This window comes from Halichoerus grypus, chromosome 7, assembly GCF_964656455.1.
Source record: "Halichoerus grypus chromosome 7, mHalGry1.hap1.1, whole genome shotgun sequence".
Classification (NCBI taxonomy): Eukaryota; Metazoa; Chordata; class Mammalia; order Carnivora; family Phocidae; genus Halichoerus; species Halichoerus grypus.
Window position 1 is genome coordinate 100,732,037 of NC_135718.1, and position 15,160 is coordinate 100,747,196.

The 15,160-nt window shown below is 43.1% G+C and overlaps 1 protein-coding gene across 3 annotated transcripts in view; it reads left to right on the forward strand.

Moving 5' to 3' along the window:
- The window catches only part of PRRX1 (paired related homeobox 1), a 79,166-nt gene that overhangs the window by 46,925 nt on the left and 17,081 nt on the right, over window positions 1-15,160 (forward strand). For all 3 annotated transcript variants that reach the window (XM_036067870.2, XM_036067868.2, XM_036067869.2), the window contains exons 2-3: window positions 9,261-9,436; window positions 13,846-14,027. In XM_036067870.2, the coding sequence (XP_035923763.1) occupies window positions 9,261-9,436; window positions 13,846-14,027 (358 nt within the window). The remainder of the gene's footprint in view (window positions 1-9,260; window positions 9,437-13,845; window positions 14,028-15,160) is intronic.

A 15,160-nucleotide genomic window follows, 5' to 3' on the forward strand; every position in this document is an offset into this window, starting at 1 on the left:
ATTGGGCTAGGTACGGAAAATATAAAACAATCCTAAAAACCCACAATGCTGGATTTGGAAGAGATCTTAGTCACCTAGTTCAACTTGTGATTTTGCCAGTAAGGACCCTGAGGCCTAACATCACCGGTTTGACCAGTAATCCTGCTGGGTTAGAATCTGAGCTTCCTGATCGCCCATCCGAAGCCCTGTCTAAAATTGTTCCGTAATAGAATTTAAAACAAAATAGAAGGAAATGTGTATGCCTAATTGTGACAATTTTAAAAACATGTATTGTTTATATCTTACATTTTACAACCCATTTTACAGACAAGATTGAAATTCAGAGATGTTACAGCGTGGCCTATTCCTCCAAAAAATATTAAGCTTTAAATCACTGTTTACATTTTGGCTTTTCTTATTCCTAAAAGAGAATTTTAGGGGTTTCTGGGTGGCTCGGTCTGTTAAGCGTCCGACTCCTGGTTTCGGCTCAGGTCTCGATCTCAGTGTCCTGGGAATGAACCCTGTGTCCGGCTCCATGCTCAGCGGGGAGTCTGCTTGAGATTCTCTCTCTCCCTCTCCCTCTGCCCCCACTCGGGCGCATGCTCTCACTCATTCTCTGAATAAATAAATAAATCTTAAAAAAGAGAGAGAGAGAATTTTAATTTCCTTTCACTTAAACATCATTTAAAAACCAAGCTTCTTATGTTGACCATGTTAGCATATTTCGGTCTTCATATAGGTCTGATGTCAAAGACAGGAGCAACAGTTGCAAGGGGCTTTATTTTTCTCTTCAGTCCCCTCTTTTACTCTATATGGTGTCATTACAGAATTACCTTGGCTCCATCTCTTATTGCAATGAAAACTGAATTCTCTGTTCCCTGTGGCTTTCTGTGCTGTAGGCTTCTTGCCCTATAGTTAAAACTTAAGATGGAAAAAAAAAGGAGAAAAAAAGGAGAGAAAAAACAACTTGAGATGAAAAAGTTGAGCAAGTGAAAGTCATGCCTCTCTTCTCAGGTATTTAAGTGCCTCATAATAGCCTCTCAATTGTCTTTTATCCAACAAAGAGTCTTGTTCCATCACTGCTATCCTTCCAAGAGCTGAGCTTCCTCATTAACTATGTGCATCTCTTTCATTGCTCTCTGTTTTCAGTTTTGCTTTTTTAAACCTGTTTTTTCCCCCAGATTTTTCTTTAGAACATTAAAATTTATTACCAAAAAAAAGAAAAAGAATCATTAAAAAATACGACTTAGGGTGGTTACCTCCCATGAAGACACCAATTTCTGCAGCTAATGTCAAGATTGATGTTGTGTCTCTTACAAACTGACAACAGTCTCACTACAAAGGGGAGACACCACCAGCAGAAGGCAGGAGCTTACGGCTCATCTAGAGCTCTGTTTGTAATCCTACTTGAATACCAGTACTTTCATAGAGACCACACACCTGGAATATGGCAAGTTTAGAAAGCTTTTAAAATCTCAGTCAGAACTCACTCTTTTCCCAGAACTTTGCCTTTCTTGGTTTTCTTTTTATCCCTTTGGCATTTACCAAAGTGCTCAGACATTCAGAAAAAAAAAAAGTCACTGAATAAATATTGAGTAATGTGACCCAAGATTTGTGTTTTCAGACATGTGGCAACCAAATTAGTCAACCCAAGGCACACAGGCTGGGAAATCATTGAATTTTCATAGCCTGGCTTTAGCCCTTGCCCTTCTTCCTTTTTCATGTTTTCTTTTTTTTTTAAATTCATTTCTAGTGAGATTACTTGTTAAAGGTGCCAATGGCTTACCTGTCTTTGAGTCTAGAATCTGCCTGCTTTCTGAATGTTACCCCAAAATCTGAATTGAGAAAAGAAAATTGTCTTGTTAGCAAGCCAGGAGTTGACTAGCAGCAAAAAATGTCCCAAATGGGGCTTTTCAGACAAATGTCTGTGCATGATTTCTATAGTTCAATTTTGGATCAACCACCATATCTCAGATCTCGACTTTTAAAGCTTTTGTTCATTTGTCAAGCTTCTTAGGTCTCAGTCCTGCAGTCCAATGAAGCCGTATCACATATGTGAGTGGTTTTCTCACTTTCTCTGCAGTTATGCTGTGATAGAAATCTTACTGATTAAATACCAACAAATAGTGAACAGAAGGAAAAAAAAAACAACAGCAGTGGTTTTGAGCGGTCTGTCTCTGGGGAGAAACCGTAACAGCAGTGGTGGTTGTGAAACCCGCCACCTGCCAAATGCCTACTGTGTGCCAGGCTGTATGCCTGTGGTGTGCTCATCACATTGTCAAATGACCATAGGAAGTAGGTCATCTTACTTCCGTTTTACCGTTTTGCAAACTGAGGCTCAGAGAAGGAAGGTGCCTTACCCAAGGCCACACAGCCAGTAAGTAGCAGGGCCTGTGGGAGAGTGCAGGTCATCCCGTTCGGTTCCCAAGCCAGTTCACCTTCCACTCCCCCCTCCACTGTGCCCACTTCCCAATGGCAGTTTAGTTGGGTCTGATGGGAATATTCTCATTTTCCGGGTTGGGTTTTTTGTTTGTTTGTTTGTTTGTTTTTTGACATCTGAAAATGAAACTAGGTAAATAAGGGATTCATTCATAGAGAAATTGGGGGTAGGTTACATATCTGAAGCCAGAATTTTATTTTATTTTTCATCCAAGAGAAGGTATTTGTTCAGCAATTGAATTCCTATAATAATAATTCCAATATATAAATATTCTACATCTGATCCCTAATTTGTATTTATTGAACATTGAATGCAAACATACACTTTGTACTCCGAGGTTACAGTGGAAAATAGACTCAGAGTCACATGGAAGATGCTAGCATGGGGGAAATTATGCAAATAGAGAGTGAGGGTTCCAGCATGGGACTGCATGAGGAGGCTCACTTTATATTGGGTCTCCTCGGGGGTTCCAATCAGGAATGCTTTCAGATAAACGTCTTAAGAGAGTTAAAGTAGATAAGGTGATTCAGAGTTTTGACTCTCTGGAATAGTATCTGTCCTGGAGAGGTGCAAGGAAATACATGAGACGAAGAGTCCAAAGCAGTGCAGGTCCCATGAGGATACCTCAAACTCTTCGGGGTTCTGTCTTCCCAAGGAGAGTCAGCTATACTGAGAGAGCTCAACATTGAGCTATCTCCACATAAAACCACTGTAGCTTTACATGGAGCTACTGACTCAACTTGGGTGTCAAAACTATTACAAATAATATTTCACGCTTTTAAGAGCATTTTATTCTCCAAAGGACGTATGTCCCCAAAATTACATTTGAGGTGTTCCCATGCTATTTTCTAAGGCTTAAGACTGATACTTGACTAAAAATAAATAGTGTTATTTGCCAAGTTGACAGTAAAGAAAGAAATATGCACATCAAGGGCCATTATGTGAAGTTCAAGGTCTAGCAGCTGCAATGTGAGGATGCACCCGCACAGCTGGGCATCAGCGTTGGCAGAGACCTGGTCAGTCTTGAGAGTTGCTGGGATTCAGTGGTGGAGGATCCCAGGTATGCTGTTGAGAAGGTGCAGATGTGCTGCTAAACTTGGCTTTGGTCATTGTGATGCGCTAAGCTCGGTCCACACTGCAACAGTTATCCCAGTTAAATGACCCATGTGCCATTTATCGGAGTACATATTAAAAGGATGCTGTCCTAATTGCAATTGGAGCTTAGTGTAGCCAAAGAAACTCAAATGAATGCCACAGATGTATCTTGCTGCTTTTCATAGGCCTTGCAATAAAAGCTAAACAGTTTTTAGTGGCTTTTGCAATTATACTTCCCTTCAATTTTCCAAAGGTTGCAGGGCCCGAACCACACAAATCCCATTAAAGTAAGTAGTTGTGCAATGTAAGTTCCTTTGAAAACATTCTTCAATGCCCATAAAATGATCAGCGGGCTGCTCTTTAGATCCGCTGGCCTGCCATGTTTTCAACCAAAAGGAAGAAGGCAAGCTTTGATGTGGTGGTTGGTCTCTGCTACTGAAGCTGGCGTTTTATCTTCTTGCATCAGATTTCTTTCCAAATTGATGTGACTCAGGCATACAAAACACATTTTTCTTCAGATTTTATTCCTAAAATATGTTTTTGCTGTACCTTTAAATTATATTTGGCTGACCTATTTGGAATCTCCAAGGCTTCTCCCACCAGATGCAGAGCAGAAGAGGGTCGGGGTCTTTGGGAGTTAACTGAAGCCTGCCTAGCAAGTGCGAGGCTGTAGTGAGCTGGGGTCACTGCGTGCTACCTGGTCTTCCTGTTTAAGGATGGCCCTCCTCACATTGTCTTCTCCACCCACCCTTCAGTGCAGGTTTGGCAGCCAGATGTGGAGTCCACAGTGAATTCCAGCCTGGAGCCAAGGACAGAGCTATTGTTCCCTTTAACTTGTATTTGAACGCACCCGGGGCATCACACCTAGGACTTGGGCTTTCTTACCTGGAGCAATGTTCATATGTGTTCTCATCCCGATCCATTACAAATGCCATTCTCTTTAGCATCTCTTTCTCACCGGTGTTTCTGCTTGTTTAAACCCCTCCTTTATCTTGGAGCTGCTTTTCTACTAAGGAATAAAAATGAAGGACAAATTTCTGCATTTACAAAGGAATCAGAACCACACAGCCTCTCCCATCTCTACATCTGATGACTAACCTATTTGAAAAAGAAATGGTGAAAGTTATTTCCTCCACAGGTAAAGTTATCCAGAAACAAACGATACTGTTAACCTAATTATTTGCTATGGACTGTTAAAAAGAATAATTGGAATTCAGAAATTATTCAGCCCTTTAAAACTTCAGATGAATCACCAAAGTTCTAATTTTCTGGGACTGCTTCTATGCCACAATACTACCATGATTGTTTCCAGATTTTATTGTCATGTAATTTATCAAGAGACCCTAAATCATTTCTACAGGAATATAGGAGTGCTTCGAGGTGACAAAACATTGACACAGATGGAACTGATCCATAATTTTTTTAAAGTATTTGATTACATACTAAAATATATGTAGGGATTAGGAGAATGGAGAGATCAGTATGGATGGAAGTTATCGGCAAAGTCTTACAGGAAGTCAGTTTAGGATGTGTCATAGAAAACAGAGATTTTGAACTGTGTCCTAAGAAAGTGAAGGACTAAATATGGATGTGGAGAGAAGATGGAAGATGGGGTTTGCTACTGTGCAAAAATCACCCTGCACATATTTAATTGATGAAGCAGAGACTTATGGAGGCCATTGAAAAAGGAACTTCAAGAACATCTGGATCAAAGTAGCTATTCCAGATGAGAATGTTTACATTTTTTAATGACTCTTCTGGTAGGAATGACAACATGTGATACACATGGACCCTCTATCTTAGAATGACAACATGTGATACACATGGACCCTCTATCTTAGACCCTCTTTATATAAATCATATGGAAAGACCTGCATTTCCCATAAGATTTCCCCAGGGTCATGGTTTTTTATTTGTATCTCAAATGTTTCATACGCATGACTATTGTCATTTGCACTTGAGACTGGAGTGGAATTAAGAGTGTTGGCTTCTTGCTCTGGCTCAGGCACAGCTGGTATTGTGATTTGGGGGCAGTCACTTCATTCTTCCAGGCTTCATTTACCTCATCTATAAAATAAGAGGGTGGAATTAGACAATTTCTCTGGCTTCATTTGGTGCCAATGTTTTATGACTCATGATTCCAAGTGAAAATACACCTGCTCACAAGGCCATTTTGCTGGTTTTTATTAGAAATCGTGGCCATAACTGTATACTTGCAATTTACTCAATCATCCACAACATACATAAAAATACATAATCATTCATAAAATCCATAAACACCTTGGATTAGAAATATTACGATTTTGATAAAAATGCATCCAGTCCTCTGAGGTTATTTTGCAGCTTGGTGACTCCTACCCACTTCAGAATTCCAAAGCATGAGATGCTCCCCAACGTCCAACTGGACATCAGTATCCTTGGGCAGCATATGTTAAAACCAACCTTCTCTGTAACTGGTTTTACGGAAAGATGACCCTCCTCCAATGATAAAAACACACTGCCTTCTCTCCCCTCTCTTCAACCAGCATCCAGAATCTGCTAAAAATTGCTTATCACGGGCCCTTCCAATGCCCCACATTTGTAAATCTCTGCGATGTTGACGTCTCTTCTCATGCTGCCCAGGAGACTGTTGGGTCCCATCTTCTGTGTTCTTGGAGGAAAACAGGGAGCACGCAGTTTGTGGTTATGAGCAAAGACAGCCAAGCCCAGGGGCTGCCGCTCAAGCTGTCTCTGTTGCCCGCTCATTGTCTCGTTCCATTATACTTGCACTTGGGAGGACATTTGCCAGATCCAGACTCCTTGGACCCCTGTTATTTGTGTGTCTTTTCTCACCTTCAACATGATCTGGACTGGTGTTTTCCTTTGTTAAAAACAACAAGAACATTCAGTGGGAAACTTTTGCTGGCCTCATTTCAGGCCATCATAGCTATTTATTCTGTGTCATAAACTATAATTCTCCATTTCCCTTACTCCCACGTCAGGGGAGCTGGTGGTTTATGGTGGACAGTCGGTGGAATTTGAGTGAAAGGTGGAAGATTTCAAAGAACTACCAAGAGATTATGTAGCAGGTTATAGGACTAAGAACAAAACATAAAATACTCTTGTTCTTGATCACAGTTTGGCAGTACAAAAAGAAAAGGTTCATAAAACAGCATAAAGGATTTAGAATTTGTGGCTATACCTGAGAAAGACTTTTCTCTGAGGGAAGCAAACGAATCATAGGATTGGCTTAATAAGAGATTTCCTTTATGTGAATAAACATAAAAGCCTAGGATCTGTCTAATTGGTCTCAGTCCTGGGCAGGTATGGAAGCTACAGATTTTTTCCAGGACTCTGTTTAATAGGAGCATGAAATACATGTTGTGGTGCTGTCAAAAAGGCCTAGATGACCTAGAGAGACCTGAAGTACAAGACAGATAAAACTGTAGAAAAAAAATTTGGGAAAGAGAATGAAAACAACAGGAAAGCCTCCAAATATTTAAATACGAAGGAGAACATAGATGTGAGGCCGCTGCTGAGCGCTGTTTGACCCCAGGTGTTTGGATTCCGGTGTGGATGTAATTGTAAATGAATTTTGCTGGTAGGTGAATAGTGGTATAATCAGGATGTTGGCTGGGATATTCCAGGCCTTGATCGATCCCAGAAATCATGATAATTAAATTGGCTCCATTCTCAGGATGCTGCAGACCTGACATTCTTATTCAGGTCACAGCAACTTCTTCAACACAAGGCTCCTGATGGAGATACCACAAATAGAAAAAAAAAAACAAAACAGGGAGGTGGTCAACTGTGAACATGACCCTAAAACTGAAAGAATAAGTGTCAGCACCTTCTTAGCTGGAGGAATGAGATTGAGATTGTATGGATTTTTTCAACAAGAACAGTTTTCTAAAGACAAGAAAAGTTTCACATTCAACAAGTGCTTACTATATCTGGGTGCTTTATTTTTATTTTTTTTATTCTTTTTTTTATTTTATTATGTTATGTTAATCACCATACATTACATCGTTAGTTTTTGATGTAGTGTTCCATGATTCATTGTTTGCCTATAACACCCAGTGCTCCATGCTATCTGAGTGCTTTAAATATCCAGAGGAAATGCGCAGTCTCTGTTCTAAGCTTCTGTTCTGGGAAGGCAGCACTCATGATGAAGGGATCTCTGATCAAAACCACTTGGAGGCCTCAGTTGTCAGGCACTGAGAGATCTGAGCCAGGAGCTCCTGGATATAAGCTACACTTTGAATCCACACCCAAATTTAGAACATGCCCACAATTTGTGATAATAATAATATTACAGCTCAGATAGGTATCACTTTTCTTTAGGACTTCATGATTCATGCTAGTTGCTTTTTTTTTTTTTTTTTTAAGTAGACTCCATGTCCTGCCTGGAGCCCAACATGGGGCTTGATCTCAGGACCCTGAGATCAAGACCTGAGCCAAAATCAGGAGTCGGAGGCTTCACCGACTGAGCCACCCAGGCGCCCCTGGTTGCTTTCTTGAGTGTGTTGTGTGTTTATAGTCAGAGAGGAACAGGAGAGCTCACATGTTGGAAAAAATGGCTGAGAGCTACTCTCTATTGCGTGTGGAGCAAGGGGCCAAACCCTGATTTCCCTCTATCCTCACTCTCATTCCTCCTGTTTTTCTTTGGGCTGAGAGTCTGAGGGGAGGGCCGTTGGAAGTGTAAGTCCAGTTCACCAGGCCAAGCATGTGTCTTGGGCCTCCGCACCTCTGCGCCATAAATCTCTGGGCGCCACATGGCCTCTGCAGTGGCCAGGCCTCACAGGGATGTCTTGCTGGTGACGGTGGCCCAGCTGGTGTTCTGCTCAGCTTCACACATCCATCATTCCGGCCTGCGCTGATGCGGGTGGCAGGACTGGAGCGAGCTACTCTCTTATTTCCTTGGGCAGGCTGGATGAGCAGCTTGCCAAGATGTCTTTGGGGGAACTGAGAGGAAAATGGAGGGGGGGATCTTGACAGGTGAAAGCTTGGGGGTCATGATTCCCCAAAGTTTCTGGGTGAAACTGTTTCAGAGATCTTTCAGTTCGGTTCCCTGTACTTCTGTTCTCATCGGGCGAGTCCCAGGCCAATGCTGGCTTGGGTGGATGGTGTGGGAGCACCATCCCTGATCTAGGCTGAGGCTTTGGAAGCTGGCCTTAGCAAGAGCACAAAGCCTTGAGCAAATGCACTTAGGAATGACTTGGTGTTTCCAGGAGAACACATGGTAAAACAGACTCCCTCTCATCAGTTTGACTAACTCCTGCATTTGTGTTTACTTAGGTATGTTGAGGAGAAGGAACCAGGGAATAGTTGGTTTCCCTGGTTATGAAACTGTACAAATGAACATAATATAACATAAGACAAAGAAGGTCCAAGGCAATCTACTCTTCTTCCCCCATCCTACAGAAGTCCAGAGAACATGGGTAGGAGTAAGATTTTCCTTTAGCCATCTCTGACAAAACAGCCTTCAAGGAGCATGCAAGAAATGTCTCCCTGTCAGTTCAGGTCTGGTCCCAGATTCAGAAGTAGCAGCCAGACCTCAGAACTGCCGGGGGTCCTTGGCCGGTGGACTCAAGAGCACCGATGCCTGTCCTCATCTGCACATTGAATGTGACATTTGGCTCTAACACTAGAGATGTAAGAATGTGAGCAAAGGAAACAATCTCTTACTGTAGATATTCAGCAGAGGAGTGTAAACGGGGACCCGGACGTGACTTTAGCTCCTTAGCATCCATTTCTTCTGCTCCAGATGATCAGCTGAACTCCGAGGAAAAGAAAAAGAGAAAGCAGCGGAGGAACAGGACGACGTTCAACAGCAGCCAGCTGCAGGCTCTGGAGCGCGTCTTTGAGCGGACACACTACCCAGACGCCTTCGTGAGAGAGGACCTCGCCCGCCGGGTGAACCTCACCGAGGCCAGAGTGCAGGTAACCGAAGTATTGCTTCAGGGGCACGCGTCGCAGACTGTTCAAAAATGCCAGTCGTTGGTTTCACACAGGAGCTGCTACTAAGAAAGATTACAAAGGGGCAGCATGAGGACAGAATCAGATCCTAACTGTGTTTCTTTGGGCAGCATAGTATTTGTGTTTTTATTTTTAAAGATTTTATTTATTTATTTGTGAGAGAGAGAGCGAGCACAGCAGGGGGAGCAGCAGGCAGAGGGAAAAGGACGCAGAGGGAGAAGCAGGCTCCCCGCTGAGCAGGGAGCCCGACATGGGGCTCCATCCCAGGACCCTGGGATCATGACCTGAGCAGAACGCAGATGCTTAACCGACTGAGCCACCCAGGTGGCCCAGCATGGTATTTTTACAAATCAACTTTAAGCCTTTAGGGGGGCAGAATATGCCCTGCTGCGAGGCTCACTCCTCATAGCTGCCTGCCCTTGCAGATTCCAGTTACAGACATTGTAATTCTGAGCATTTGACTCTACACCTCCCACCCCAGCTTTCGATTTGAGCTTTAGGGTGGCCAAGGAGATGAATTCTCTGCTCCCTACCTCAGATTTCCTTCCCCGATTTTGGGAGCTCCAAACCTGCAAGAGATTTATTATAAAGACACATGGTTGTGGACACTGGTGGGAGTGTAAATGAGCACATCAAAGACCTCGCATTTAAGAACGGAGTTATGAGCATGTTCAAGTGGGTGATTTTGTGTTTCTGTGAAGCGATGAAGGGCAAGGGCATGCAGGACAGTGTAGCAAGAGAACAGCACTCCTTTCTAACATTAATGCCATGACACATCAACTGCAATCCAGACATCTTGAAATAATACAACCTGGGATTAGTAATAATGATGATAATCACCTAATAACTAGCACTACTTGAACCCTTATATGCCAAGTGCTGTCCTAAGTCCTTTACATAATCTGTTTCATCGTCATACCAGTTCAGTGAGGTGGATAGAATTCTTCACCTTGCAGATGTGGAAACTGAAGCACAGAGTTTCCAGTATTTTGCCCAGCGTCACAGAGCCAGCAAGCGGCTCAGCTGGGATTTGAATGCAGATATACAAAGTTCATGCTTGTAAGCCCTAGAGTAGACTTTGAATGAGTAAGAGTCTCCTGGCTAAGTGCTTCCTCACGGGGTGCCTTGCTCTCTCTGCTGGAAGTAAAGATACATTGTCTTCCCTAGAGCTGGTGGTGGGCTGCCGTTTTGATAAGGGTGGGTGTGGATTAGGCCAATCTGTCTTGTTTTCTTGAGGAAATTATTGTTTGTGTATTTGTGCTCAGTCTGGACTTGAGGGATTTCTTTCTGCAAGTGACAGATCTCTTGACCGACAGGGACTTTAGCTAGACCCAAAGGGCATTGAGGTGAGAACTGTGTCCATGCCATGAGGGGCGGTATACTGTGAGGGACACTTGTTGAGTTGATGGAGAGGGTCCTGGGGGTCCCTTCAGCCTGATGAGAAAGTTTTCCAGAGTTCTCCCCATAGGGAAGCAGTGACTTCACCTAGAAGGGCTCCCCCCAGGAGAGAACAAGAGGTCAGCAACAAAAGGGAAAATTGCCTAGACCCCTACCCCACGTGGGTTAGGCGAGGCCCTCGGCACTGCTTGGCAACCCCTCACAGCTCAGGTGAGAGTGACCCGCAGGATCTGCAGGGACAAGCCTCAGTTGTGCTGTCTCGATTCTGCCTTCCAAAGCCCAACCCTGAGGTTTGCTTTCCCACATCCTCTTCCCCCATGCTGCTAACCACAGCTCTCCAAACAGGCTCTGTATTTCCACTCTTAAATCCCTTCCTCTCCCTTCAAACCCCCCATATCTTCTATGCCCCAGGCTTGGCCTGCTGCAGTGTAATGAGTAATTTTAGACCAACAACCCACAGTACCTTGAAGCACCACTTTGGCATGGTGATCTGAATTGTAAATAAGGACACATGGATGGGACAAGGCTAGACATTTTTTTTTTTTTTTTAATGTGAAAGAGCAGTTTGTGAGCTGGTCTTTCCCCCCTTACAATAGACAAATGCTTTTTTACACCTTGAAACTATTTTCTCTTCCTCCTTTCTCACCCTACTATGTTCTAATCCTTCTCGGAGCTGTGGACATTTCATATGTGTATGGACAGAATTCTCCCTCCACCACGTTATTCTTCCTCCATGAAGTTTACCCTTCCCCAGTCTGCACCGTTCCCTTCTGACCCTGGCCTTCTTTATGGCATTTATCACAACACAACACCTATTATATTGAGTTGTATGTGAGCCAACTTCCCCAACTAGTTTGTGAATCCTCTTGGATGGAGGCCATATCTTATCATTTTTGCAAAATTCATTTTTTTCCCTCTTTCTTTTTCCTCTTATTTTTCTCCCCCTCAAACATCTATCAAACACCTATTATACTCTTGGAACCATTTTAGTTTGCTGGGGATGAGTAAGACACTGGCCCTCCCCTTAAGGGTGCTGTAGACTGGAGACAGAGAAGATAAATATGCATGCCATACTGTTATGACATATAAGATGATTCCCTACTTAAGGAATATATGAGAATTCATGATAGACCAGAGGAAGGAATGATCAAATCTGCCTGGGGAAAAGGGGGCGGAAATACACACATATTAAATACACCCATTCTGTGCCAACTCTCATGACAGCCCTGTGAATATTATTGTCTCCGTGTGGTTCGGAGACAAAGGATCAGAGGCACTAAATAACTATTCAATGACAAAATTTCAAAGTAGTGGAACCAGTATTTTGATCCAACTCCATTAGACTTTAAAGTCACGTTCTTTCCACTACAACCGCTTACAAAAGAGATGATATTAAAGTCAAATCTTGAAAAAGCAAGTCTTTGGACACCTGGACAAAGAGGGAGAGACTATCACAGACAGAGGGAGCCTTTGGTATGGGAAATAACTGGATGCATCTGAGAGTCTCAAGCCCAGGGTAGGAACTGGAATGATGGAGGGCCAGTGCATGAGGTCCAAGTGATGCAGGATGTGGCCGGGTTGGTGGACCAAGAGCTAATTCCCGAACAGCCTTTGTTCTATGGTAAGAAGTTTTGATTTTATTCTGTGAGCGATGGAGAACCAGTGGATAATATAAAGCAGGGCACTGATAGATCCCGTTTGCATTTAAAATGATCAAAGTAATAGTAATGCCAAGGACATGTGAGAAACAAAAGAGCTGGGCGTGTGCGAAGCCAGAAAGTGAGGACTGGATTCTCCTTCCCTGATTTCTGCCTGTCCCTTGCACCGGCACGACACACGGGGCACCAGCCATGTGGTATTTTACACCAATGTTGCTCCCAGGAGCTGTACCACTGTCCCACTCCACACCACACAATGTCTTTCTCCCGTGCCTTGCCCTGTGTTTTCCATAATTGTACCTAAAAGACTTGTTTTGCAGTTTTTCAAATTTATCTGCCTGTCTTCTCTTAATAGACTGTGAGCTGCTTATGAGCAGAGAATTAGTCTCATGTCTCTACTCCCAGCAATTAGCACAGACTCTGGAACTCGGCAGGGACCCCATAAAGATTTCTTGAATGAGTAAACGATTGAAGGCAATTCCGTGGCACTCTGGAGGACTTGTATGGTCATGAGCCAGATGTCCTCGAGCACAGAAACTTAGCCATTGATTATCTGAGTGAACTTCAACAGATGACTTAATCTCATCGAACATGTTTCTTCAACTCTGAAATAGAAAAAGTAAAACCTAATGTACAGAATGGGCATGACAAGTAGAAGTAATGTATACATTGTGCTTATGGAAATTTCTAGCCCTTAGCAGCACTTGATAAATGTGTTATGAGCTGTAGCGGATGCTGTCGCTAGCTGCTTCTTGCTGTAACTTCCTCCCTCTTCCCCTGGTGCTCCTCGCACCTCCCAAATAAACCACTTGCTTTATAAATTCTTGCCACAGGCATCGGTGATGAGATGGAGAATTTTCTTTAAATGTCCAATAACTATTTCAAAAGCAGATGATATTTTCACATTTTGGAGAATTTTGAAAAAGACTTTTAAAAATGTCACTGTATCCATGGCAGACATCTAATGAGGTTTTTCTCTTCTCCTTGATTACAAAACAACCGGGATTGTAACCCACATTTTGCTCCCTTGTGGGCTGGTCATGGATCTCATCTCTGGGGGGCATGATGGAAGTCCCTCAGGGTCCTGTTGTAATAGTCTTCTCTGATAACAGGGTAGCTCGCTAACGTGGCCCAACAGGGAAGGACTGTGGCATCTTTATATTGTTCTGGGAAGAATTCTGTACCCGTCCTGTTTCTTCCTTGGGGAGGCGTTATGTGGTAACATCAACCAGGATGTTATTCATTATTCGTGTAACCTCTTCTTCTTTGTTTCCCTCTCCCTCCCTGTGTCCCACTCTCCTCCCGACACTCTTCCAGGTGTGGTTTCAGAACCGAAGAGCCAAATTCCGCAGGAATGAGAGAGCCATGCTGGCCAATAAAAACGCTTCCCTCCTCAAATCCTACTCAGGGGACGTGACTGCTGTGGAGCAGCCCATCGTACCTCGTCCTGCTCCACGACCCACCGATTATCTCTCCTGGGGGACAGCCTCTCCGTACAGGTGAATGACTGGCCCACCCCCCCCCTTGCTCCACTTCCACACGTTTCTCAGCGGTCGGTCACGTTTCAGAGCTGCTGGTGCGGCTGGCTGACATTTCTTACTGGGTTAACCTCTTCAGAGACATTCAACTTGCTGACACCCCCAGATTTTCACGGGAGATTACTAGTTGCCCCAGGAGCAGGGTTTGGGGCAGAAGAGAGAGGGACAGGCCATCAGCAATCTTCTCTTGGACTCAGGAACTCTTGCAAAGGTTTCAAAGATGGGGAAGAATCTAAAAGAAAAGATCATTAAGCTATGCCCAGAGTCCCTCTTGCAAACATTCAGGAACAAAACTTGACTCCAATTCCAAATTTAAGATGTGTTTCATTATGCTCAAGTAGAAATTTAACTTGTAAGGCTCCAAGTGTAGGCTCAAAGATAAACTTTATGGTAAAACTGATTTTTAATTAAAAGAAGAGAAGGAAGGAAAGGAAAAGGAAGGGAGGAAGGAAGGAGAGAGAGAGAGAGACAGAGAGGGAAGGAAGGGAAATCCACGACCATTCTGATCACGCTCATGGCCACAGTCCCTTGTTAGCAGGTAGGGATGTCTTATGATCCAAAATACCTCCTGTTCTATTGCAAATTCTTATCTACTTATCTGAAGTTCTTTGGGGGTCAGTTTGTCTGAGTGGGGTTTTTAAAATATTAAAAACAATGTATACTTTACACTAAACTTTTATATTAAAAAGGTGAAAAATTTTCAAGAAGCAAATAACAGAGTACTATTTCAATTTTTTGGAGAGGCTTTTTAAATCTCCATTTATTATGCTGTTCAGATAATACAGGTTAATGCCCAAGGGAAGTTGAGACCCAAGTGCCTAAAACATCATCATTGTTCCAAAGTGCCTTTCTTTGAACTAACCTAAACCTGAGTACTCTTAGAAACTGGGTCAAGGCTGTGTGCTCTCTCTGGCCAATTGCCAGAGGAAGTATTCACAAATTCACTTATTATGCCTTTATTTGCCTTTTTATTGTTAAGGTTAATTAACGCTTTAAGGAGAGGTCTTAAACTAGTTATAGGAGATTATTTCCCAGCGAAAGCTGAACTCCTGATATGAAATGCCACATTTGTGAAATGCAAATATTTTTCAAAA